This window comes from Haliotis asinina, chromosome 15 (genome assembly GCF_037392515.1).
Source record: "Haliotis asinina isolate JCU_RB_2024 chromosome 15, JCU_Hal_asi_v2, whole genome shotgun sequence".
In the NCBI taxonomy this organism is placed as follows: Eukaryota; Metazoa; Mollusca; class Gastropoda; order Lepetellida; family Haliotidae; genus Haliotis; species Haliotis asinina.
Genome location: NC_090294.1, coordinates 37,177,767 through 37,200,189, shown reverse-complemented (window position 1 = coordinate 37,200,189; position 22,423 = coordinate 37,177,767). Strand labels below are relative to the sequence as shown.

The 22,423-nt window shown below is 42.9% G+C and overlaps 2 protein-coding genes across 2 annotated transcripts; both read right to left on the bottom strand.

The window, feature by feature from the left end:
- Positions 1 to 2,415: 2,415 nt before the first annotated feature.
- Positions 2,416 to 11,769, bottom strand: LOC137265537 (uncharacterized). The gene is made up of 11 exons (XM_067800955.1): positions 11,523 to 11,769; positions 11,029 to 11,152; positions 9,225 to 9,393; positions 8,718 to 8,868; positions 7,775 to 7,912; positions 6,813 to 7,022; positions 5,723 to 5,851; positions 5,223 to 5,333; positions 3,856 to 3,978; positions 3,599 to 3,686; positions 2,416 to 2,739 (listed from the first exon to the last, which is right to left on the bottom strand). The coding sequence occupies exons 1-11, from the start codon at positions 11,613 to 11,615 to the stop codon at positions 2,537 to 2,539; spliced, it is 1,539 nt and encodes a 512-aa protein (XP_067657056.1). The 5' UTR covers positions 11,616 to 11,769; the 3' UTR covers positions 2,416 to 2,536.
- Positions 11,770 to 18,449: 6,680 nt separating this feature from the next.
- Positions 18,450 to 21,246, bottom strand: LOC137265004 (uncharacterized). Its single transcript, XM_067800337.1, has 3 exons — positions 21,184 to 21,246; positions 20,244 to 20,338; positions 18,450 to 20,058 (listed from the first exon to the last, which is right to left on the bottom strand). Exons 1-3 carry the CDS (start codon positions 21,244 to 21,246, stop codon positions 18,450 to 18,452), a joined length of 1,767 nt encoding a protein of 588 aa, XP_067656438.1.
- Positions 21,247 to 22,423: the final 1,177 nt, after the last annotated feature.

The window sequence follows — 22,423 nt, the reverse complement described above, 5'->3', positions numbered from 1 at the left end:
TCAGCTTCGGTTCAAAATACGTATCAATTATAAACTTTTGCATTCGACAGGTCGACAGATTCGGCTGAGGCAGTGTCATGGTGTGTGGTTTAATATCCAGTACACAAAGATCTGATGATGGTTCAGGAGCATTTCACAGCAAGTCGGTACAGCGACAAAACCATTGCACGTCACATACGTCCGACAATTGACCGACAGAGGGAGCTGATATAACATGTCCGCTGCCTTGCCAGTTATAACGTCAGTGTCTTGTGGCCTTCCCAATCACCAGATCTACACCCGATAGAACGTCTACGGGATGACCTTGATCGACGAGTACGTCAACGTCAAAGCATTCCTCTGACACCTCCGCAAATGGCCATCCCACTGCAGGGAGAGTGGGGAAGAACTCCACAAACAGCCACCTAGCTGACTTCACCGAGCAGTAATTGCCGCGGTTATGTTGGCAAACTCTTTAACAATCTCTAAATAATCCAGTGTGGACCAGAAAATCCTGTGATCAACCGCAAGTGTACCATTCTACGAAACTGGGATACGATGACATGTGCCAGTCACGTCATCGAGCCTGACCACCCGACGTACCTCGTTAGTCGCCTTTTACGACTAGTATTGGGTTACTGAAGATCAGTGCTTATATACCCGGATCTTCACTGGTGAATTTGCTTTTGAGTATGACTTTGTGTTTATGGTGGACCTGTGTGTACATGTATGTGTAAATTTGGTTCCGTCCTTGTATGGCTCATGAATGAGGCGTGAAATCTTGACTACCGCTCCCTCTTACTCTGTCAGTATAGTGGTTCATGATGACAATGCTATTGACCTGTTCCATGACTTATGTTCAGCCAGTCTAAGTAAACATAGACTTAGACTAATGCTTAGTCTCTGAATATTTAAGTTTGATTGTAAGAAACAAACCTATTTAAATTCGAAAGGGGCCCAAGACCGACCAGGGGCGTCTTTCTCAAAGCAACCTTTACTATTAACCTTAACTCCCATTCTTTAACTTTGCACTAAGGTCACCTGAGTTATTACGATCACGTTAGTGCTTCGGGAAAGGGGCCCCTGAGCCTTAGCACTGCAGGGAGGGCAAGGCTGTAGGGAACGTAATGTGGTGCAAGGACTGTGAGACATACTAACTTGGACTGCTATACTGACGCTAACAAACCCTAGTAGAAGTTTGCGTCAGCTAACCTTTGAGTGACCTATGACCTTCCAATAAAATGCTAGCAGGCCGAACGTATTTAACCAATCAGACATCGACTACTGTTAAGGGTTCAGTGGGCCCCAGTCAATGACACTCATCTTGCAACAAACGAAAATCCGCATAAGAGACAGATGCACTTTTGACCACAGACCCCCACTGCGGGTCAGAAAATCGATGAACAAAGTCCAGCTTCCCGACTACATAACATGAATATGTTATAACAGGGAGACTATATATAGATAATTGTAGATTATACCTGGTTATAACTATAGAACATGCACAACCATTGTCAACAGAATCACCCAATAATAGGCATGAATACAGCTTCATTAACTTCATTCTGAAAGACTGCTTAGTCTTGGGGCCACAGTGTATTGACAAGAGTATCTGAAAACGTTCGGATATTGGTAAATGGTTTTCTGTATACTTTTTGATGTGTATACTTGTTTTTTTATGTCCAAATGCAGTTATTTTCGGTTGTATTACGGGCATATACCTTGACTGCAGTTGAGTACAGCTTTAAACACTAAACAGAAACATTCGTAGTTGAGTTCTCATTTATGTCATCAAATGTTCTAAATAATGTTTGTCAGTTGTCCTCCTCATTTCTGAAATGATGCCCATCCCCAAAACCCCTTTACATACCAAGTCGGGGCGATGGGTTAGCCCAGTGGACAAAGCGTTCGTTCATCGAAACTAGGACTCGGGTTTGATTCCCCTCATGGGTAGAATGTGTGAAACCCATTTCTGCTGTCCGACACCGTGATATTGTTGGAATATTGCTACAAGCGGCGTAAAACTAAACTCATTCACCAACTATTCTTAACTTTGCTGTTTTGACCTGTGAGATGTACACAGGTCCATATGTTACTATAAGAAGAAAATGTCCATGACAACGATCCGCTGTCACAGATGAACACTCAGGACCATATTTCCCTAAAATGGTTATCACTAAGATGACTGTGACTCCATGTATGTGGAAGTCGCGGTGGCTGAGTGGGTTAGATGACTGACTTATGTGCTGGCGTTTAGGTGTCTGATTCTGAGAGTGTGGGTTTGAATTCCGTTTGGGGCTCAACCTAACAAAAGTAAGTGAGCAGTTTAGTTTTACCCCGCATATTCCAGCTATTTGGCGGCGATCTGTAAATAATCAAGCCTGGACCAGACAATCCACATTATCCGTATAATGAATGGCATACAACGACACACAATCACTCTTCTACATACCAAGTCCTTTATAATACAGATTACTGTTAAACAAAACACATGTATGCGAAAACCGTCCTTGTTTGCATTCAAGAGAAACTAGATATGTAGCATTCATAGTGTAGTTCATGCAAATTGTTTTGAAAAGATGGCTAAACAAAGAGACAATATGGCAGTCAAATGATGCATAAACATGGCTGTTGCAGACGACTTGTAAGGTGTTGTCTCGGCCAGCTTGAAAATCTTAGGCTGACCATTTGTCAAAGAGATTGTCAGCACTCCGTCATTGACAGTGACTCTGTCTTTGTTGTCCCAGATGTTGACGAACACTGAAATCAAATGAGGAACCATGAGAGAGAGAGAGAGAGAGAGAGAGAGAGAGAGAGAGAGTGAGTGTGTGTGTGTGTGTGTGTGTGTGTGTGTGTGTGTGTGTGTGTGGTTTTACGCCGCTTTTGGCAATATTCCAGTGGGGGATACCAGAAATGGGTTTCACACACTGTACCCATGTGGGGAATCGAAACCCGGTACCTTGGCCTAACAAGCCGACGCTTTAACCACCAGGCTACCAACCGCCTGGAACAATCAATAGCGAGGCTTCTGAATTCCCTGTACAAGTGGGTGAAGCAGGGTGACAATCAGATCATACACGACAACAACTGAGGAATCCCACAATTCCGAACCCGTGTATTGGGCGTGACAAACGCTTTAATCACTGGGCTACCTCACCGAACCATGGAAGAAATAGAGACAATGATTTTCAGTACTTATGATGGGAAATAGCCGTTGTTTAAATGAAATCGTTATTCCAGCTTTATTAAGGGGACCGGGGCCTGCAGAACTTTAAATCCTAACCAGACAAGCCCGTGATCGATATTGTGAGCAACGATTTACGATGGATATTGCTTTTACTGAAGCGTTATCATTTGTTCATTTATTCACAAGGTTGAACCATTTTAATCCAAACAGGAACATATGTCGATATAAAACAGAGAGTAATTCTCGAACGGGCCAGTACTTTGAATTTCGTTGCTATGAGAAACGAATTGAAACGAACTATCTGAAAACATGATAACGTAAGAAATTTGTGAGAACATACGTTCAAAAGGTCGTAGAAATGTAACATTGGTTCTTAAAGGAGAGAGAAGGGCACAGTTTGAGTGTGTTGGTGTTAGTTAGTGAGTAACATACCTGCTCCAGATCCAGTGTCGGTTAGATTGTGAACAGTTTTCTGTACACTGCCCTGGGATTTTCCAACATTCGTCACAGCTATAAGCAGCTGTAACAAGTAAATGAGTGCACCTGAAATGACCTTGACATAATTATTGTACCCATTAGGGGAATCGAACCTGAGTAACAAAACTGGTTGATTGATTAGTTGAATGATTGATTGATGAGAGGCATTAACTTGTATCTTATCAGTTCACTGATGTCAACTGCAAGCGTACCTGACTTGGGTTGTCTCCCCTTGTCAGAACCAGCGTGTCGTTGTCGACGTACACCACGTTTTGGTTGAGATCGCCAAAGGATACCCCTGAGAACTTTCTGGCATCAGCTAGCTGTCGGATAAACTGAAAAAAAAGGGGTTTGGAGAAAAAGCGTTACCATGGCAACAAATCGTGTTACATGTGCTTAGAATGTGCATATATCTGCATGCAATATTGAAGTGTGTGAGTGCTGAATGTTTGGTCAAACGGAGGGCATAACCTGCCCGACTGGCGGTAGCCGCCACAAACAGATTCAGAGGTCAGTCAGTTGTGCATCGTAATGAAACATAATGATACAACCCAAGATCAGTTAGTGCATCTGACAGTTTGGTCAGTGATGTGTCAAATTTGAAACGTACCTCCTATCCACGTATCTACCTAAAGAGGTTTTACACAGGTCTTCAAAGTGTGCAGTCTTGATCAATCAACTGAACTGATTTACGAAATCAGTCGATGCGAAAAAGAACGTGAAAAAAATTGTCGATTGCAAACACAGGGTTGTTAATGTTAATATTCTTTTATCCATGTTCTTGCTACCCCAAATACAAAACAAAAGTCCGTAAACCTTGAAAGACTACACTAACCGATGACAAACATAGATAACTTGTGGCAAACAGATAATCCATGTCATACACAAGTAGTCCATGTACTACACAAGTAACCCATGTCATACAGAAGTAGTCCATGTACTACACAAGTAACCCATGTCATACACAAGTAGCCCATGTCATTCACAAGTAGCCCATGCACCACACGAGGCCCATGTACTACACAAGTAGCCCATGTCATACACAAGTAAACTATGATATATACAAATAGCCCATGTCATACACAAATAGCCTATGTAATACACAGGTCGCCCATGTCATACACAAGTAGCCCATGTCATACACAAGTAAACAATGACATACACAAGTAGCCCATGTCATACACAAATAGCCTATGTAATACACAAGTCGCCCATGTCATACACAAGTAGCCCATGTCATACACAAGTAAACTATGACAATCAGAAGTCATACTTAAGGCAACCTGTTCTGACCTTTTAACCCCACAGAATCTTTACGGCATATATAGAACACCTGGAACCTGTTTTCATTGAAATAAGATGTTTAATCCGATATTTAAATCTGGCCTCCCTACGAGAACTGTCAGTATACACAAACTAACCAAGTTATTGACGATTCTTGCAATCCTCGAAACATAACTTATCTCTAAGACACCTAGTATCATAACCATTTTGATAGTGAGTCATAATCGCATGATCACGATACAACACTTTTGCTGAGATTTCTTATGGAAATGATTTCGTTGTTTATTTAGCTGACCTGGTACATTGCTGTCGTGTTGTCAAAGTGAGGCCAGAGAGATTCCCTGTTGTCAGGATCTGCTCCCCCGTGAAACAACTGCTCTGTGCCATAGTACACCACCGGGATACCCTTGAAGAAACACGTGCGGTGATGTTAAGCGTGGTTCATATAACGTAAACGTCGTCATTATGTGGCGTATTTGGCGTGGAAGACGGGGTACCCACTCATCCAACGCGGCAAATACATGATCGACTTGATTGAGAGGAATCACCTGACGGTACGTGACAAACAACAGGAGAGGTCCCCAACTCACCTGACTGAAGGCGACACGGACAGGAAAGGGCGTCTACTCATTTGACTGAAGGTGACAAGGACAGGAGAAGTACTCTACTCACCTGACTGAAGGTGACAAGGACAGCAGAAGTACTCTACTCACCTGACTGAAGGTGACAAGGACATGAGAGGTACTCTACTCACCTAACCAAAGGTGACAAAGACTAGGGAAGTCCTCTACTCACCTGACTGAAGAACACGAAGACTAGAGCGTTTCTCAGAAGAGTGACGTCAGGGGTAATATTTAGGAAACGTTGGAAGTCGTGGTTGTCAACGAATAGTCCAAGCACCGTTGTATCAATAAAGATTTCGTTCTGAAACGAAAGACAAGTACACACATATACCTCCACATGCATACATAGAGTATTTGAACAGCGAGAGAATTTATAGTAAATAATTCTGTGTTTTAAAATGTAATATTTGTTGTGCCTATTATGTTAGCAGATGGTGTTGGTGGGTACTACATACAGCACCTCCTGGTGGGTTAAAATTAAATGGTTCGTATTCTAAAATTATCAATCAATTAGATACGAAAGAGAAACAAATGTTATCAGCATGCTACGTGTTGTTAAAGAGGGATGGATGAAATTTGTCCAACTAAACGTGCTAGTTTGCAATATTTCGGTAAAAACGCAAAGTCTGCATGTGTATCGGTAAAAACGCAAAGTCTGCATGTGTATCGGTAAAAACGCAAAGTCTGCATGTGTATCGGTAAAAACGCAAAGTCTGCATGTGTATCGGTAAAAACGCAAAGTCTGCATGTGTATAGGTAAGAACGCGAAGTCTGCATGTGCATGCCAGTAACATAAACACGCTGCTACATCAATCTATTCGTTTGTGAGTTTTATCCTGTGGTCGGGAATATTCCATCTTTATGAGCGAGTGAGTGAGTATAGTTTTACGCCGCACTCAGCAATGTTCCACATACATGGCGGCGATCAGTATATAATCGGGTCTGAACCAGACAATCCAGTGATTAACAACATGGATATCGATCTACGCAAATGGGATACGATGACATGTGCCAATCATGTCAGCGAACCTGACCAATCGATCTCGTTAGTCGCCTCTTGTGACACACACCGGTTACTGCATGGTAAAGCCATTGCTTTGAATTTGTAGGTGGCTATATTATCAAAACTGCACTCTTCCAATTTACCACACCGTTAATTATTCAGAGGGGTGAAACAATTTTTATCCCGGATAGTGGGTAAGTCTATACCCGAATTTATTCTCAGCTCCCTGAAAAGTATACAACCAAGGCTGTCCTTTTACCTGAAGGTCAATGCTGTCGAGCAGTTCAGTCATGTGCTCCTTGTCGTTGAAACTCCTCCGCAGGGCCCAGTACATGGGGAAGTTGAGTAGCGCCTCCAGCGCTTCTCCTTGGTAGGAGGCAAGGTATCTGGGCCTGTCGTAGTAATTAGCCTCCCCAAGACAGAACACCCCGGCAGATTTTTGGAACTCGCGCCAGAATGGCTTGGGTACCTAGTTGTGTAACGGCGAGTTTGAGAGCTTTTTTAATCTGACAGTATCATGTCAAAATAACTGAGTGAGTAATAATTTATTTCACGTTGCTTTTAGCAATATCTTGATAATGGACATCAGACATGGACATCAGACATGGACACCAAACATGGACATCAGACATGGACATCAGACATAGTGCCCATGTGGAGAAATCGAAACGGGACTTTGGCGAGCAAAGGCTTGAAACACGTGTCTTCTTGAATCAGTATTAGAACGGTGGACCTCAAAAATAGGCCTCACAGGTCGTACCCCTTTGGAGGATCGCATCTGCGTCCTTGTCATGACAAGCTGACGCTTGAACCACTTGGCCACATGCAGTCAAGCTTAAAATGAGTAGAAAGTAAGGCATGAAACGTCTACCACATTGGTGAAGAACCTTGAGGCGGTGTGATAGCGTAGTGGTTAAAGCTTTTGCTCGTCACGCAGAAGGCTCGGGTTCGATTCCACACGAGGGTACAATGTGTGATGGAGATTCCTGGTGTCCTCTGGAATGCTGCTAAAAGCGGCATAAAACCACACTCACTCATTCTTATAGTGAATGAGTATGGTTTCATGCCGATATTAACAATATTCCAGCAATATCATGGCAGGGGACACTAACATATTTTAATAGAGACACTCGTTTAGACAGCTCGTCTATTTTCAGTGTCATCGGTGGGGCGAATTAATAATTATGAACATAATAGACATTTGAGGGATGCCGATCTCACCTCACACAGTGTATCAATACGGAGACCGTCGACATTGTACTCCCGCGTCAAGTTGGAAATCCAGTCTAAGAGGGTCTGTCTCACATAAGACTCTGTTTGGTTCAAGTCAGGAAGGATTCCCAGTCGGCACTGCTCAATCTAGATACAAAGCAAACGAAGGAAAATTACAGAGATTGATTTCTTCAGTTTCCTAAAACTGAGGCATGTAGAAACGTGCATCTTGGAGAGGTTACACGGATTCCTGCTGAAGTGCAAGGTTCATGAACACCGATTCATTCCGAATGTTGACCACAAACATGGAAAGAAATTGCTGTGACATAGCAGCCGGTATTTGAAAGAGCTGTTGACGCCCGGATGATGTCCAGTGACGTATGGATAGGGTAACCAAAGCTGCCACCAAGAGCCGTGAAAAGGTTAACAGGCACGTGACTTATTCCACCGGGTACCCATGCACTGCTCAACAGAGGCAGTTCATGCTATGTATGCTTCGTTGTGGGGCAGGTCAGAAGTCAACGGCCAATCTATAGTAATGTTACATACGTGATTAGATTTCGGGATGTACTAGGAATTAAAGTGTGAAAATTGAGATCGGACAAATTAAGAGCTTGATGGATTGTGACAAAAACATCGTAATACAACTTTATAACGTCTCGTCATAGTTAAAGCTTATTGGGGAGTGATGATGATTTTAATGGGTGTGTGTCTCAAGAATTTTGTACATATGTACTAAGGCAGTCAGCAATTTTGTACATAAAGCTGTTCAAAATAATGTTTAAAATATATTGGGGAGCAGGGGTCATTGATTTGTACATGATCTGCACAATGTCACATATTTTGTACACAGATTGGGGGTGGGGGTGTCATTGTACTTAAAAATCATCATCACCCACCCAAGCCATAAAATAAGTATGTCCCTTCAACGACTTGGTTCGTTCTGCAATACCTCAGACTGGTTAGACGACTCTTGGATGTAGCACAGCTCATGGTATTGATCCTGCTGATCAAAGGGAGCAAACTCTGTGAAGTTGGTCAGCTGCTCTGTTGGACACGAACGGTCAATACAGCCACTTTGTCGACCCATGTGGTTGGCCACCCTGAAAGAGGATTAGTGTTGCTAATTTCATAGAAGACTAAAGCGAATCGCTTTAAGTATTTTTTACATTCAGTCAGAGTTTCGAAACAGACAAAGTCTAGTTTTGTTCTAAACCGCTTTTAGCAATATTTCAACACTGTCACGAGACAAGACATAGGCTTAACACATTGTGGATTGTGTGTTGCGATCAAACAATATATATTCGGAGACAAAGCGATATTCTATGTATTGCAAAACTCGACTTTTACAATATTTTTGCCAAGTCGGTGTACAGGTGCCCGTGTGGGAACCGAACCCGGGTCCCACGTGTGACATAGGCCAACACGTGAACCTTGTGCTTCTCTACCAGTGACTTACACGTCAAACATGACCCAGATATCCCGCTTGTGACATTCAGTAATCAAACTCTTCAGTTCCACTTCAGTTCCAAACTCTGGGTTAACTTTGTAAATGTTCTTTGCCCAGTATCCATGGTAACCGTTGACAGTATTTTCAACGATTGGAGAAATCCAAATGGCATTTGCACCTAAAACAAAACAAGCAATACAAAAGAAGACGGTATATAATGAATTGTTATCATAGTTATGTCACCTGTTATTTATTTTTCGGTTAATTTAATTTGAAAAAAATTACACTGGGTAGCCTAGGTGTTAACGCGTTCGCTCATCACACCGAAAACTGAGGTTCGGATCCCCACATGGAAACAATGTGTCAAGCCCATTTCTGCTGATCTGGCTGGGATACTGCTAAAAATGCGTGAAACTAAATTCACTCCCTCACATCTTACGAAAGAGCTCGTATAAGATAACATATGCATTAGTATTTTCGACCGAATCTACTCTCTCGATCTCTTCAACAATTTCAGCACACATATCCGTCACCCCGGAGACTCGGGTTCGATTCCCATTTCAGCAAGTTAAAACATTGAACACAGAAGTGGTGACGTCACTACCGTTGCTTTGGACTGTAGTGTATATTCGTTCCAGCATAACTAGAATACACTACATTGGAAAACATTCCAAATAAACCGACGAGCAAAAGAAAGTACACAGGTGTAATATTGTTGCTGCAATCTCAAATATGCGTTCTAACTAGCACGTACTTGTTGAAGAGCGGTGATTATTTATTTATTTATTTATTTATTTATTTATTTATTTATTTATTTATTTATTTATTTATTTATTTATTTATTTATTTATTTATTTATTTATTTGTCAAAATACAACCAAAAACATTTGAACGTGATTTGCACGAAGTTTCGCAAAATTGTGATTATTGGTCCATGCACGAGCAATTTTTGTACAGAGGGTATAAACATGTTTGTCGTGAACAATCACTTGACAAAAATCTCACGAAAAAATTCCGATATTGACTTCGGCGACACAAGAATGGACTACAGGAATGTCATAAATGAGTACTTCCAACAGCCATATTGCAAGGATACTGGGTTGCATAAGACAAACCATTCGGCTGTTTAACCGTGTCAGTATGACAGGCCAGACATGTGACCGACCCTGAAGTGGACGTCCCAGAGTCACAACACGCCATGAGGGTCGATTTCCGCGGGTTATTCATCTACACAATCGGATGCTGACGGTGACGTCGTCAGCTGTAACATTATTGGATCATCGCGTGAGCCGATTCACAGTGACCAGACGACATATTGCTGCTGGCATATGGACCAACAGACCGCTGTCTGACCTTCAACATTGCCTTGACCTTCCTGCATCGTACGTACCGTCTGCACTGCTCATCACTACGTCACTGTTTATTGTTACAATGTCATTTAGCTGATAAAACACGCGTATTGCGGTGTGCGTCAACATACATTTTCCATTTCATCAAAAGGTTTGGTTATTTATATCGTGTTGGAAGAAACGCAATCTGTGTACTTTCTTTTGCTCTTCAGTTCAAGCTGTTGTATTTACAAATCTGCCGAGTATAAAAATCCCTGTTTACAAGGGTGTGGGCTTAGTTTTACGCCATTTTAGCAATATTCCAGCATCATCACCGTAGGAACACAAATGGACTTCACGCATTGTACATATTTGGGGAATCGAACCCAGCTCTTCTAACGCTTTAACCACTTGGTTACCCCCAGCCTCATCCCTTATTTATGGATCATAATCATGGCACGACATGATATGTAATCTCTACACACCAAGGCCTTGGATATAGTCTAGTTGCTCTTCTATCCCTTTGAAGGAGCCGCCACAGTAACCGGATAGATCACTGCAGGCTGTATTAGGGTTGTCTCCCTTTTGTGAGAATCGATCTGTCAGCAACTGAAATTGATCCGTCAAAATAATGTTAAAACCATACCATAAGGACAAAATAGACAAGTAAAAGGTTTTCCTGCCCCCTATCCTATGTTAATAAAAGAGACTAATAAACACAAAACCAATTAGCCGTGGTAAAAAGAAAATACTAACAAACAAAAAATAAATAAACAAACAAACAAAACTAAAACATATGACTATTCGGTTAGACGCGCCGACCAAAACGTCTTGGGCGAAAACGTTTAAACCAATTTATCCATAAAGGAAGGAAGTACTGTAAATATGAGTAAATACAAAATATCTAAATTAGATTCATCCATCGACAATATAATAAATTAAAACGGGCGTCTGCAAAACAGGTGTCTGTATGACTTACCTGATATATTATTCTTGATTTCCATTCCTCGGCCGTTTTTGACGCAACTAAGGCCAGAATCGCTGTAAAGACTACCCATCTGAATGCCTCCATGTCGAAAGTCGATATCTAAGGACATTAACAGAAACTATATATACCTTTCCCCTACCATATGAACCCTTGAATTCCTTGATTGCCGGGATGGAGAGATATTTGCGACGACATCCGATGTCAGTGTCGTCTCTTGATTTCGACATCCTTTCTATTTGGAGCGTACCTTGAAACCGATGAGTCACCAGTATGTTGCAACGCTCATTCCCCGGGACAAAGTTAAGGATAGAAAATTAACAGTTGCATTTCAATCTATAGTGTGTCGTAAAACATGATTCCTTCTTAACGGGAACCACGCAACGATTCAGAGTCAAAGAGTAAGTGAGTTTAGTTTTTCTCCGCTTTTAGCAATATCCCAGCAATATCACGGCGGCAGGCACTAGATATGCTTAACACATTGTAACCACGTGGGGAACTGAACCAGGGTTGTCGGCGTGACGAGCAAACGGTTTAACCACTAGGCTACCTCAGGTCCCTTCAGCTACAACGAAGTTAGGTCTTAAGGGGGAGTTAGGCGGGGAATAATTGCGTTTGTTTAGTCACGAGTTAATGGGCCATGTCTTGTTTACTAAATATGTCATCAAATACTTACATTCCATACATTTTATTTATTTACTCATGCCAATACCCGCATGCTCTCTGGATCTGAATTTGGATCATATTTCTGTCATGTTTTTACCAGCTTACCACATCACAGTAACTTATCTATGCACGCGGGTACGGTTATAACGAACTGACGGATGTATCGAACTGATTTTAATCGAAATTCGTACAATGATGAATTATTGCGAACTGAACGGAGTGGTGCCTTCAAGTTCGTTATATACTGTGTGTAGATACGAATCACTACCCATCAAAGGTTTAGACTTAAAGCACTCACTGTACGATATGCATATATATGGTTACATCGAAGATGAATTTTTCAACAAACTTGTGTGATCCAACTACCTGTGCACCTTATGCAGATGAATTAACTGCACGGGGATCACGCATCAAATTGCTGAAAATCATGTGCAGATATCGTGCATGTGAACAGCTGCGTTTTGGTGTAAAGATTTGTTAAGAATTCGTAAATTATCACCGTGTGTCACTTATTGAATCCATGAATATAATATTTTCAACGTTACGAATTTGTTTAACAATACGTCAGTTCACGTGTACACAGCACATTTAAACAGTATGGAATGTTTTGCAAAATCTAGTTTAGAACATTTGACTGAAGTTAGTGGCTGCATTTACACTAGTGAATCTAAAGTTTTGATGGGCAGTATAGCTGTGAAAGATTATTCTGTATGTACACAGACACTGTCATCAGGTTCTGTCAGGTCTTGACCTAGTTTGACCTAAGCTCATGAAGCCAATGGGGAGTTTCCTGTTAGTCCGGATTTGGTGATGTTTCGAAATATGCCGAATCACATGAGCCTCAACCCGTGTCATTGCGCAGTTCACATACAAATATATCTAGGAGGGTGAACTAATCCAAATAGCCCTTTGATGTTTAACGAAAATGTGATGTGTGTAATCAATAGAGTGTGGGCCAGACAAAATTGATTGACAAAATGAGCACCGATCTATACAACTGGGATATGTCGGACCACCCGATCCTGTTAAGCCCGATCTGTTGAGCACGGGTGCCAAAGATCAATTCTAACCCGTCTCATCGGGATTTAACAGTCACGCATGTGTGTGTGTGTGCGTGCGTGCGTAAAGTATGTGTGGGTGTTATGCAACCGATGATGTATGGGTTCTGGATCACCATTGAGCATCTTGTGTCGCAACTGAACACCTCAGGTTGTAGTTGATTAAGCTATGTCGTAAATGAGCATGTCGGCGACATATAGCGATTGTCGGTGATCAGCCTTTGTCATAAACGAGCATTTCAGATTGTCGGCGATCACCCTATATCATAATCAAGCATCTCAGATTGTAGGCGACCATCTTGTGTCATAAAGGAGCCTCTGAGATTGTCGGCGACCATCCTGTGCCGTAACTGAACATCTCCTGTTGTAGGCGACCATCTTGTGTCATACACGAGCATCTCAGATTGTCGGCGACCATCCTGTGCCGTAACTGAACATCTCGTGTTGTAGGCGACCATCTTGTGTCATAAACGAGCATCTCAGATTGTCGGCGACCATCCTGTGCCGTAACTGAACATCTCCTGTTGTAGGCGACCCGATGTTGTAATTGAGCATCTCAGATTGTCGGCGATCACCCTATATCATAATCAAGCATCTTAGATTGTAGGCGACCATCTTGTGTCATAAACGAGCATCTCAGATTGTCGGCGACCATCCTGTGCCGTAACTGAGCATCTCGTGTTGTAGGTGATCACCCGATGTTGTAATTGAGCATCTCAGATTGTCGGCGATCACCCTATATCATAATCAAGCATCTTAGATTGTAGGCGACCATCTTGTGTCATAAACGAGCATCTCAGATTGTCGGCGACCATCCTGTGCCGTAACTGAACATCTCGTGTTGTAGGCGACCATCTTGTGTCATAAACGAGCATCTCAGATTGTCGGCGACCATCCTGTGTCGTAACTGAGCATCTCGTGTTGTAGGTGATCACCCGATGTTGTAATTGAGCATCTCAGATTGTCGGCGATCACCCTATATCATAATCAAGCATCTTAGATTGTAGGCGACCATCTTGTGTCATAAACGAGCATCTCAGATTGTCGGCGACCATCCTGTGCCGTAACTGAACATCTCGTGTTGTAGGCGACCATCTTGTGTCATAAACGAGCATCTCAGATTGTCGGCGACCATCCTGTGCCGTAACTGAACATCTCGTGTTGTAGGTGATCACCCGATGTTGTAATTGAGCATCTCAGATTGTCGGCGATCACCCTATATCATAATCAAGCATCTTAGATTGTAGGCGACCATCTTGTGTCATAAACGAGCATCTCAGATTGTCGGCGACCATCCTGTGCCGTAACTGAACATCTCGTGTTGTAGGCGACCATCTTGTGTCATAAACGAGCATCTCAGATTGTCGGCGACCATCCTGTGCCGTAACTGAACATCTCGTGTTGTAGGCGACCATCTTGTGTCACAAACGAGCGTCTCAGATTGTCGGCGACCATCCTGTGCCGTAACTGAGCATCTCGTGTTGTAGGTGATCACCCGATGTTGTAATTGAGCATCTCAGATTGTCGGCGATCACCCTATATCATAATCAAGCATCTTAGATTGTAGGCGACCATCTTGTGTCATAAACGAGCATCTCAGATTGTCGGCGACCATCCTGTGCCGTAACTGAACATCTCGTGTTGTAGGCGACCATCTTGTGTCATAAACGAGCATCTCAGATTGTCGGCGACCATCCTGTGTCGTAACTGAGCATCTCGTGTTGTAGGCGACCATCTTGTGTCATAAACGAGCATCTCAGATTGTCGGCGACCATCCTGTGCCGTAACTGAACATCTCGTGTTGTAGGTGATCACCCGATGTTGTAATTGAGCATCTCAGATTGTCGGCGACCATCCTGTGCCGTAACTGAACATCTCGTGTTGTAGGCGACCATCTTGTGTCATAAACGAGCATCTCAGATTGTCGGCGACCATCCTGTGCCGTAACTGAGCATCTCGTGTTGTAGGTGATCACCCGATGTTGTAATTGAGCATCTCAGATTGTCGGCGATCACCCTGTATTATAATCAAGCATCTTTGATTGTAGGCGACCATCTTGTGTCATAAACGAGCATCTCAGATTGTCGGCGACCATCCTGTGCCGTAACTGAACATCTCGTGTTGTAGGCGACCATCTTGTGTCATAAACGAGCATCTCAGATTGTCGGCGACCATCCTGTGCCGTAACTGAACATCTCGTGTTGTAGGCGACCATCTTGTGTCATAAACGAGCATCTCAGATTGTCGGCGACCATCCTGTGCCGTAACTGAGCATCTCGTGTTGTAGGTGATCACCCGATGTTGTAATTGAGCATCTCAGATTGTCGGCGATCACCCTATATCATAATCAAGCATCTTAGATTGTAGGCGACCATCTTGTGTCATAAACGAGCATCTCAGATTGTCGGCGACCATCCTGTGCCGTAACTGAGCATCTCGTGTTGTAGGTGATCACCCGATGTTGTAATTGAGCATCTCAGATTGTCGGCGATCACCCTATATCATAATCAAGCATCTTAGATTGTAGGCGACCATCTTGTGTCATAAACGAGCATCTCAGATTGTCGGCGACCATCCTGTGCCGTAACTGAACATCTCGTGTTGTAGGCGACCATCTTGTGTCATAAACGAGCATCTCAGATTGTCGGCGACCATCCTGTGCCGTAACTGAACATCTCGTGTTGTAGGCGACCATCTTGTGTCATAAACGAGCATCTCAGATTGTCGGCGACCATCCTGTGCCGTAACTGAGCATCTCGTGTTGTAGGTGATCACCCGATGTTGTAATTGAGCATCTCAGATTGTCGGCGATCACCCTATATCATAATCAAGCATCTTAGATTGTAGGCGACCATCTTGTGTCATAAACGAGCCTCTGAGATTGTCGGCGACCATCCTGTGCCGTAACTGAACATCTCGTGTTGTAGGCGACCATCTTGTGTCATAAACGAGCATCTCAGATTGTCGGCGACCATCCTGTGTCGTAACTGAGCATCTCGTGTTGTAGGTGATCACCCGATGTTGTAATTGAGCATCTCAGATTGTCGGCGATCACCCTATATCATAATCAAGCATCTTAGATTGTAGGCGACCATCTTGTGTCATAAACGAGCATCTCAGATTGTCGGCGACCATCCTGTGCCGTAACTGAACATCTCGTGTTGTAGGCGACCATCTTGTGTCATAAACGAGCATCTCAGATTGTCGGCGACCATCCTGTGCCGTAACTGAACATCTCGTGTTGTAGGTGATCACCCGATGTTGTAATTGAGCATCTTAGATTGTCGGCGATCACCCTGTATCATAATCAAGCATCTTAGATTGTAGGCGACCATCTTGTGTCATAAACGAGCATCTCAGATTGTCGGCGACCATCCTGTGCCGTAACTGAACATCTCGTGTTGTAGGCGACCATCTTGTGTCATAAACGAGCATCTCAGATTGTCGGCGACCATCCTGTGCCGTAACTGAGCATCTCGTGTTGTAGGTGATCACCCGATGTTGTAATTGAGCATCTTAGATTGTCGGCGATCACCCTGTATCATAATCAAGCATCTTAGATTGTAGGCGACCATCTTGTGTCATAAACGAGCATCTCAGATTGTCGGCGACCATCCTGTGCCGTAACTGAGCATCTCGTGTTGTAGGCGACCATCTTGTGTCATAAACGAGCATCTCAGATTGTCGGCGACCATCCTGTGCCGTAACTGAACATCTCGTGTTGTAGGTGATCACCCGATGTTGTAATTGAGCATCTCAGATTGTCGGCGATCACCCTATATCATAATCAAGCATCTTAGATTGTAGGCGACCATCTTGTGTCATAAACGAGCCTCTGAGATTGTCGGCGACCATCCTGTGCCGTAACTGAACATCTCGTGTTGTAGGCGACCATCTTGTGTCATAAACGAGCATCTCAGATTGTCGGCGACCATCCTGTGCCGTAACTGAACATCTCGTGTTGTAGGTGATCACCCGATGTTGTAATTGAGCATCTTAGATTGTCGGCGATCACCCTGTATCATAATCAAGCATCTTAGATTGTAGGCGACCATCTTGTGTCATAAACGAGCATCTCAGATTGTCGGCGACCATCCTGTGCCGTAACTGAGCATCTCGTGTTGTAGGTGATCACCCGATGTTGTAATTGAGCATCTCAGATTGTCGGCGATCACCCTATATCATAATCAAGCATCTTAGATTGTAGGCGACCATCTTGTGTCATAAACGAGCATCTCAGATTGTCGGCGACCATCCTGTGTCGTAACTGAGCATATCACATTGTAAGTGATTGTCATGTGTCATAAATGAACATCGCAGATTGTAAGTTATCTTCCGAGGCTGCAGATATTGGCCTATCACCCGACCAATGACATACTGGTAAGAGCTGGTGAGTGTGCAGTTAATACATGTTAATGTAATCGATCATTGAAATAATACCAGCAAAACATTAAAGCTTCTGGGTGGAAAGAATCCAGTGTGACTCGTCAAAGTATCTGTTGTAACCAAAGTGTGAGTGAGTGAGTGAGTGAGTATGGTTTTACGCAGCAATATTCTAGCAATATCACGGCGGGTGACCCCAGAAATGGGCTTCCCACATTGTACACATGTAGAGTATGGGCGCATGAGGAGCGAACGCTTTAAACATTAGCCTGCCTCCACCGCTCCAGTGATCATGTAATGAAAACAATTCAAAAGTCAAACTGAATAATCGCTTTATTCCCGTGTTAACATCATGAAAGGACATCTTTAAAATACAACCAATCATACAACCGAACTTGGGAAACAATCCAAACCTACGTTTATAAATACATGCTATATATCAATATGTTCAAATTAACATTTTTAGGTAGATATATACATATTTTCACATCAGTATTGTTTTTGACGACTCAGCATATTTATATTCATATGAATAAATAACACGAAACTGAGATAAAATTGTTTGTATCATTCAGAAGTATTTTTTCAAACACTACACCCCTTTTCACTTTACACAAGTACAAGCAACAAAATAAAATTCATGTCATTAACAATATTCTTTCAAACAAATCGCTTTACATAGCTGACAAGTAGATGGCACAAAAGCGAAATATTTTTTAACTATGTATTGGAATACTGAAGCACAGAAAATAACAATTGTCTCATCGTATGGCAATGTAATGAAACAACTCAAAATACCAAAAGCGATCTAAAATTAATGTACATGAAATGCATCATGCATGAGATCATGGATCTCCAATGCATGAGGTCTGTTTCTGGGGAGATCCTGGTGGCACATTTGTACTACTTCATGCAGGTCCATTAGATTATTGGCCATTTTGATCTCCTCCAGGACAGAGCCTAAGGCATAAACATCTGCCTGTGGAGAGGTGACACAACCCAGACTCACTTCTGGAGCAAGTCCAGTTTGATGGCGGGTTGCGCTTGGCAGTTTGACTCCCCTCCCAAAGGACGCCTGTCCAAAGCCGACCAGCTTCACCTCCAGCGTGTCCTTGTTGATGATGATGTTGTTGGAGGAGATGTTGTTGTGAAGGACACGCCGCCTGTGGAGTGTCGTCAGGTGGCAGGACAGGGTCAGGCAGATGTTTTTCCAACCAGACCTGGACACAAAATATCCCGATTGAAGGAGGTCCTGGAGCGAGATGAACCCTGTGCAGTCCTCCAGGACAAGACTGTATTCCCTCTCCAGAACACCCTGCTCCAAAACCCCCAAAAGCTGCGGCGCGACACATGTGTCAGAGAGTGATGATATTATTTTACTCTCCGTCATCACCTCAGATACAGACCGGTTAGAGTCAGACCCATCTTTCACAAGGACAGCTGCGTCACCCACAGTGGCATGGAAAAGGGTTGCAGAAGCACCTCGACCATGGACGGAGTATGCATCTTCGTCAATCATCTTGAATTTGACCTGCTCTCTCACAAGTACAGGCAGTTGTACGTCATCAAGACGATGATCCTGGGTGCAGATGTTACAAAATGCATCGATGGATGGGTCGTATCCAAAGGCCCGTGTCAGGAGATCGTCTGCCGGTTTGTTAAGGACTGGTTTGACATCACCAGTTGATGGCGAGGGCTTGGGAATGGCTAACTGCTCAGGCGTGCGTGCATCTCCTGTCACTTCAATCACTTCATCATCCCGAGGTTTTTTTGACATCCACATCTTCCTGTCCGTGTTGAGTTTGGAGCCACGTGTCCTTGGTCGCCTCTTTCTGCTTTTAACCATAGTTTCGGGACGGTAGGTAGGAGAAATTACAGGCGGTGCTGGTGAGGCACTTTCTGCAGACATAAGCAACCTGTACTCTGTGGCAACACAGTCAGGTAGAATTTCTGGAACACAGTCTCCAGAGACGATTTCACCCTCAGATGTTGTTGGCAAAACTGAGATTTCTTGTGGTATGCTTCTGTTCAATTCGCTATCAGCCGACCATTTCTGGATTTCTTTGATATCTCCTTCTGGGTAGTGGCTCTGTGCTAGCATTTTCAAACTTTCCTCTGATTCAACAATGCCAGGTGGATTTTCTTTTTCATCTGAATATCCAGAGACGATTTCAGCCTCGGCTGTTGGCACAACTGGGCTTGTTTGAGGTGTGGTCCTATTTAACTCCACATCAGTCGACCTTCTCTTGATTTCTGGAAAATATTCATTAGGGAACGTGCGTCCAAAGGGCAGGAGTCTGTTGTTGAACAACATGAAGAGAGGTGTCAGTTTTCTCCCTTTCTGAAAGTCACTCAAAGCAGATTCCTTGCACCAGGTGCCGCTTATGAAGTGAGAGCTGGCATTCTGTGACCGTTCCATGTTCCTGGTAATGAAGTTAATAACAATTATGGTAGCAGTTAACTTTCAATAAATATTGAGAACTGGGAACTTATTAAATGAGATTTCCAATTTCTATATGCATATACATTACTAAATGTACTAAGGCACTACAGCACTAAAGTCATTCTTACCGGAATGTATTTGTACCTTGAATGCAACAAACCTTACCTGATTTGATGGGGTGTCATTGATGCCCGACACTCGGGTGGAAGACGGAATCGATCATTGTTGTCCGCAATGCTGCTCAGCCCGGAACGCATTGCCTACAAAGATTCACAAAACTGTCATTTTATTCCTGTTATATATTTGCGGTATAATACTCATCTTTTGGATGCATGTTTTTAAGTCAAAGTGACAATAGTCTTTTCCCCCAATTCTTCACCTTTTTCTTGAGCGTTGAAATGAACATGGAAAAGATGCATGAAAATAATCTAAGACTGGCATATGAAAACATATGTACATAGAACACTATTTTTCTTTGTTGCTTAAAGCCGCACTCAGTAAAATATCCGGGGGTGAGTGGCTTAGTAACTGGTACATACAGGACGAATAGGACACAACCCGCCGTTTTAACCGATGCTACTCTTGAAATACGGTTATACTTCGAAATACTTAGCTTTGCTTTTGCTTTGTTTGATGTCATAAATTCAAACAACTTTAAGCTAAGAAATGTGCCTGATAATGTATGTTCTGTTTTCAGCTGATTTTTAGCACACAATATTATTAGATGCAAACATTATTGGTATAATTCTGTGGAATTTTATATTACACATTTGACAAGTGTGTTAAAAAGTATACACTTACAAACTTTATTGAAACATTTTTTACAAGTGATTGGAAAGGTCTATATCCACGATTTGCCACCATGGCCTTATATTGAAAAACTTCACATCTGTTCTTGTTTGCGTGTGTGCGTGTGTGTGTGTGCGTGAGATGACAACACGGTCTATAGATTCTGAAACGGGTAGATAAAACAGCATAAAACTAGCAGACAAACTAAATTACAAATGTCGGATCAAATGATAGCAAACTGTACACCCTGATAGTGTCTACTTCTGTTCAGAGAGGTGGGGTAGCGGCGTAAAACCTTACTCACTCCAGGTCTTACCTTGACTCCCTCGTTGACAAGGACATAGACTAAGGTAGGGTTGCGCCGACTGCCTTCAGCCATCATGTACATAATATAATATACTGTCATCAACAAGTACACGTCTTGATCATAGGAGCAACGGGGTCGTTGTGATGGAGTGTTTGTTGTGACGTCATAGACAGGTCACATGATAATGACGTCATCGCCATAATAAATGTAGTCTTTTTTAAGACTTGAGCAAAAGAGAAATCCAATCCGCTTGGTCTGGTGCGGTTTTCTGAATGAGAAGGTGCAAAGATTTGTAATATTTCAACCCCGTTTTCGTTCTTGTGCCTTTGGGGTAGCCAGGAGGAAAAAGCGTTCCCTCGTCACTCCGAAGACCAGGGATCGACTCCCCACATTAGTATGGACATGCGAAGGCCATTTCTGGTGCTCCCCGTTGCGATATTGTTGCTGGAATATTGCAAAAAGCGGCGTAAGAATAAAATTACCCTTGCGCCTTAATTAGGCGTTGTATTTGTCTTTTTGTCTCATCTTTCACCGACAGGTGACGAGTCTATGAAAGCAGTCGTTTGATGAAAGCAGAAGAATGAAGAGTAAGGTACTTCCCCGGTAGAGTGAGTGCATGAGTGAGTGAGTTGAGGTTTACGCCGCATTCAGCGATATTCCATCTATACGGCACCACCACCACAACAACCACCACTAGCAGCAGCAGCAGCAGCACCAACAACAACAACAATCATTTGGGACTTTTACATTTTGCAAGAGCAAGAATATTGTCATCATCCTTCCACCAAAGAATTAATAAAACTATTGTTTGAAAAACATACCCTTGAAAGAAAATGATTTATTTTCGCTTGGATTTGAACAACAAGAACAACAACACCAACACCACCCCAACGTTAACGTTTCTCGTTAGGGTGTATCCCCTCCTTTCTCAGAGACAAACATCACCACCCCCAAACTCTCCCCTCCTCCCCCTCTCTCTCTCCCTCTGAACCTGGAAATCTAACTTAATTGGCACTTATTGAGTTATTCTAGACTGGCATGGTCTTTCTTGGATAAATTTGTTTCAGGCAGAAAGGCGATAACAATGAAGGAACAGTCTAACAATAGTGATTTTTTTTCTCGTTTCATGAACATTATCTGATGAATTCAACTTCGAAAGAATACGGATGCCAGAAATTAGGTTCAGAGACAACAGAGATTTTACGGCCCTTCCAGACCCGTCAAACGCGTTCGTGGCATCAGTTAATGA

Excerpts from the sequence above, each read along its gene's own strand:
- LOC137265537 (XM_067800955.1), bottom strand. The coding sequence starts at position 11,615 with ATGGAGGCATTCAGATGGGTAGTCTTTACAGCGATTCTGGCCTTAGTT. Across the intron at positions 11,153-11,522 it reads AATCAAGAATAATATATCAG|TTGCTGACAGATCGATTCTC; the intron begins GTAAGTCATACA and ends GATCAATTTCAG. Across the intron at positions 7,023-7,774 it reads GTATTGATACACTGTGTGAG|GTACCCAAGCCATTCTGGCG; the intron begins GTGAGATCGGCA and ends TTACACAACTAG.
- LOC137265004 (XM_067800337.1), bottom strand. The coding sequence starts at position 21,246 with ATGGCTGAAGGCAGTCGGCGCAACCCTACCTTAGTCTATGTCCTTGTC. Across the intron at positions 20,339-21,183 it reads TTGTCAACGAGGGAGTCAAG|GCAATGCGTTCCGGGCTGAG; the intron begins GTAAGACCTGGA and ends GAATCTTTGTAG. Across the intron at positions 20,059-20,243 it reads ATGACACCCCATCAAATCAG|GAACATGGAACGGTCACAGA; the intron begins GTAAGGTTTGTT and ends CTTCATTACCAG.